This window comes from Penaeus vannamei, chromosome 24 (genome assembly GCF_042767895.1).
Source record: "Penaeus vannamei isolate JL-2024 chromosome 24, ASM4276789v1, whole genome shotgun sequence".
In the NCBI taxonomy this organism is placed as follows: domain Eukaryota; kingdom Metazoa; phylum Arthropoda; class Malacostraca; order Decapoda; family Penaeidae; genus Penaeus; species Penaeus vannamei.
Window position 1 is genome coordinate 18,158,675 of NC_091572.1, and position 5,000 is coordinate 18,163,674.

Below are 5,000 nucleotides of genomic sequence, written 5' to 3' on the forward strand. Positions count from 1 at the left end.
TCCCCTTTCCATCATTTCCCCTCTTCCTCTGCTCCGTTCCCCTCTTCCCTTGCTCCCATTCCATCCCTTCCCCTCTTCCCCTAATCCCTTTCCCTCCTCCCCTCCTTCCCCCTTCCCCCTTCCTTCTTCCCGGCGCGCAATACTACTCACACGAGAGGGCGGTGCCGGGGAAGAGCGAGCAGTCCCGCATGGAGAACTTGACCTCGATGTACATGCGGTTGGCGGGGCCGCGCTCGATGAAGGGCGTCCACAGCCAGTTGTTCACGTTGTTGTAAGCGACGTCGCACACCACATACGACCGCCAGTTGATGCCATTCTCAAACTGCGTGAAGCTCTCCTCAACCCACTGCGAACAGAGAATAAGGAATTAGGAACGATGATTAAAAAACTAGGATCTTCATGTCCTAATGAAATGCTGATGAGGTGCTAAAAATGAAATAAAGGAAAGATACATAAACATTTAAGAAACAGCACATTAACTCATTATTGCACGAAAGAAACGGACTACAATCAGTCAACAATATGCAATGATAAAGATTATCATAATAAATAAAGATAACCATTACAGCTTTACTACTGCAGCTTCTATGACAATAATATAGCAATCGTAATATTAATACTAATTCTATTAATGATGCTTATGATGAGATGGGTGATATGACCATTTGGGCATTTTCTCCCCAACTCCGAAGGGAAGCCCTAAATAGAGAGAGGGCGCTTTAAAAATCTTCCACTTCCACACCTCCAGGAGAGGAACGCACTTAAACCATTCACATAAAAAGCGTGGAAAAATCATTAATTAAAAGGACTTCATCGCGAGAGACGCCGAGCAGGGAGGGGGAGAGGAAGGGGGGTGGGTAAGTGACGCGTGAGGTAATGAGTCATGGAAACTGATGAGAATGGAAGGACTTCATGGATGAGTCATGGAGAGGCTCCTTTCCCCATGAGTCCGGACGGGGCCGCCTTTCATCCGGGGAGACCGACGCCGCCACACTGCACTCGTCAGCCTACACTTCCCGGGCCCCTTTTCCTCGCACTGCATTTTTTCTTAAATCTATCGATTTTTGTCCTTAAAGTATCTTTTTTCTATCATTTTTTACTCTCCTACATCGCCGCTTTTCCGCTCTCCGTTTCTTTCTCCTCCTCGTTTTCCCTCTTCGGAAACACTCATCGGGGTGATACCGAAATAACGAAAGTAATTAGCGAAGTGTTCATCATGCCTCCCTCTCCCCCTCCCTCCCCAGCACCCTCCAGCCGACTCTTCCCTCTGGAGCCCTTGCGAGGAGCGAGTGGCACTTTATAATGCCACTGTGGCTCTCCCTTCCCCTGTCCCTCACGCTCCTCTCGGCTTTCCACTCAGCTCCCTCTCGTCTCTCTCCTCTATTCACTTTCTCCCTTCGTCATTTCTGCTTTCCTCTTCCCTTGATATCTCGTACCCTTCTCCCGTTTCCCAACTACCCGCCTCCCCCTTCACTGCACCAGAAGCGCTGCCGCCATTACCACCGCAATCAACAGTTGAGATCGGCAAGATCGGCGGCCGCTGCCCTCGACCCGGCGCTGCGACGGCTATCAGCTGTCCTTTGTCGGCGATGAGGGAGGGGGAAGGGAGGGAGGGAGATAAGGGAGAGGAGAGGGAAGTAAAGGAGGAGGGAGGGAGGGAAGTAAAGGAGGAGGGAGGGAGGGAAGTAAAGGAGGAGGGAGGGAGGGAAGTAAAGGAGGAGGGAGGGAGGGAAGTAAAAGAGGAGGGAGGGAGGGAAGTAAAGGAGGAGGGAGGGAAGGAAGTAAAGGAGGAGGGGGGGAGGTAACGGAGGAGGAGGGAAGAAGGGAGGGAGGAATTGAGATAGGTAAAGGAGGGGGCGGGAGGTAAATGAGAACGGAGGAAGGGAGGGAAGAAGAGAAAAAGAGGCGCGAGAGGGAAGAAGAGAAGGGGGGCAAAAATAACTGGTGAAAGAAATAAGATTGAGAATGACTAAAAAGCGGCCACAGCGAGACCGCCCCTCCCCTAATGAGCCATGATATCCGCTATCATATCATGGCCTAATCCGCCCTTTTCGCCCAGCGCCGAGGCAAGGCTTCCACGGGCGGCGGCGTTGTCTGCGCTGTCATCAGAGCCTCGAGTGTCCCGGCATTACCGTCGCACTGATTACGGCAACATTATCTTCATCAATATCATTAAGCAAGGTGTGTGCCGAGAGCCATCCCGCCGCCGAGACTTGCCTGGCTGCCTTAAGGGAGGGGGGAGGGAGGGGGGAGGGAGGGAGGGAGAGAGAAGGGAGAGGGGGAGAGGGGAGAGAGAGAGAGGGGAGAGAGGGAGAGAGAGAGAAGGGCGAGGGGGAGAGGGGAGAGAGAGAGAGGGGAGAGAGAGAGAGGGAGAGAGGGAGAGAGAGAGACGGGAGAGGGGGAGAGGGGAGAGAGAGAGAGGGGAGAGAGGGAGAGAGAGAGACGGGAGAGGGGAGAGAGAGAGAGACGGGGAGAGGGGGAGAGAGAGAGACGGGAGAGGGGGAGAGAGAGAGACGGGAGAGGGGGAGAGAGAGAGACGGGAGAGGGAGAGGGAGAAAGGGGGAGAGGGAGAGAGGGGGAGAGGAGAGAGGGGGGAAGAGGAGAGAGGGGGAGAGGAGAGAGGGGGGAAGAGGAGAGAGGGGGGAAGAGGAGAGAGAGAGAGAGAGAGAGAGAGAGAGAGAGAGAGAGAGAGAGAGAGAGAGAGAGAGAGAGAGAGAGAGAGAGAGAGAGAGAGAGAGGGGGGGGGGGTACATGCATACATATGCGCTTGCACATGCACACACGTACACTCACACACACACAAACACACCCTACCCCCATCCCTCCATCGCACGCCCACACAGAAGTCGGAATAAAAAGGGCAGCCCCGCCCTCCCGCCCGCCCACCTGTCCGCCCGCCAGCGCGGCCCGCCCGCCCGCGAAGCAGCAGAGCCGGCAGCCGCCCGGCGCAGACCGCGGCCGCCAGGACCCAGAGCCCGCCCCGCCAACCGCGGGTGGTCTCCTCGGCCTCGTCCCCGCCCGCTGGATCAAGGCCACCCACAGCGCCGCCCCCCCTCCCCGCGCACGCCCCTCTAGCCATCCAGTCAAGCACCTGTCACTCACCCACGCCCGCACGCCCGCACGCCCGTCCGCCGTTGCTCCCACTCCGCTCGCCTTCCCGCCCGTGGCCGACTAAATAAATAAACAATAATAATCCATATTTTCCTCCCGCTCCGAGGAGAGCATCTCCATCAAACAATCCCCTCCCTCCAACAACCTCCCTCACGCTGCCATCTTGCAAATCTGCCATGCTAAATACCCCGCCTGCCAATCATGCCCCGCGCTCATCCACTTAAATCATCCACATCCTCCATCCCAAACGCACAATCTACATCCACCAGTCAAGACAGGTTTAAGAGAGAGCCATGATGTAAAGACCATCTTCTTATTGGGTCCATCTACGAGGGGGAGAGGACCGCGGCAGAGATACGGCGAGGAGAGCGGACGAGAAGAGAAGGCGAGTGAGGGAGAGCAGAGTGAAGAGGGAAGCGACAAAATGAGAAGAAAGAAAGAAAAAGGGAGCTAGAGGGAGAGGGAGGGAGGGAGAGGGAGAGCACAGCTACACTGAAATGTGAACAGCGGGCCCGGAAAGAAATCCGTCCGGCAGAAGCAGCAGGGTACAGCCATACGTCACATGTTCCCTGAACTTCCGGCCACCCAAGCAGGAGCGCCGGCCCGAGGAACAAGGGTCGGCCGCCGCCTGAATGCTAATTAATGAACCCGAGACACTTTCCTCCGATTTTTTGCTCCGCGGAATATAGCCTAAACATCCACGTGCATAAGGATGTCTCATTCTGTCCTGTCCTCCGCACGACGACTTATTTGCGTTCCTATTTGTACCTAGGAAACGAGCAAAAGGCAAGATAATGAGGAACAAACAAAAAAGACGGAAAAATGAGAAAATGAAAATAAAGCATAACAACCAATAATGACAGAAAAATAGAAGAGTCACGAATGGAGAATAAAGAAAACCGCAAGGAACCAGACAGGTGGCGCCCCGCTGGCTCTCCAGCTGGTCCTTGCGCCACGACACTCCGAAGGAGACCCGGAGGGGCCGATTCTACAGCCCTCAGGGCCGTAAACTGCGTGAGGGAAGGTGGCGATGGTCCGGCTTACGACTTTTCATAAAGTCCTTTTACACGAATTCATATACTTCTGCTTCTACCTACGCTTCTCTACCTGCTCCTGCTCCTGTGCACGACCATCTCATCTTCCCTCTTCCTCTTTTTTCCCTTCGTTACTGTCTTTTTTTTGCCCATTTCCCCTCCTATTCATATTTCCTAGATAAACCCATATTTTAAAGATTGATTCGTTTACCCCATCATTTCTTCCCTTGAGGTTCCCGCCCAACAACAGGAACTTAGTACTCGGTGCCTGACGGTGGCGAGGGGAGGTTCTCCGAGGGATGAAGAGGAACGAGAGACTGACAGGGAAGCCAGAGCTACCGGAGGGGGAAGAGGAACACATAAAACAGAGGAACAGCAGGAAAGAAGAGACACTCTCTAAGCCTCGAAAATAAAACACTTGGAGAGAGGAAGAGAGGAATGTGGGGGCAAGGAGAGAACACAAACGGAAGCGCCCGCACAGGAGGCAAGAGAAGCGCCAGGAAGAACTCGAAAATAAGAAGAGCTACACGAGCGAGACGAGAGAGATAGGAGATAAAAGATAAAAAGAGAGCCTCCGCCCCGACCAGGAATCACTTATGCTCGCCCGCACCCCGGAAGGTAATCTAACTTTGAGCGTTACATGCTTCGCCTTGTTGAGTTACATCTTGCTCAGATACAACACGCAGAGGCTGCACGTAGTCGTGTGCGTGTCTATGCTCATGTATGTTCATAGCCGAAGGAACACGCACACAGACATACATTTATAGGTGGAGGGAGGGAAGATGGGAGAAAAAGGATGAAGGGTGCAACCATCCGCGGAGTTTAAAAAAGAAGGAAAAACAGCGCCAAAGTAAT

The 5,000-nt window shown here is 53.9% G+C and overlaps 1 protein-coding gene across 1 annotated transcript in view; it reads right to left on the bottom strand.

Annotated features, from left to right (window-relative positions):
- The window catches only part of LOC138859182 (ephrin type-B receptor 1-like), a 374,244-nt gene that overhangs the window by 5,235 nt on the left and 364,009 nt on the right, over positions 1–5,000 (bottom strand). The window contains exon 4 of the mRNA XM_070138059.1: positions 151–346. Coding sequence (XP_069994160.1) covers positions 151–346 — 196 coding nt within the window. The remainder of the gene's footprint in view (positions 1–150; positions 347–5,000) is intronic.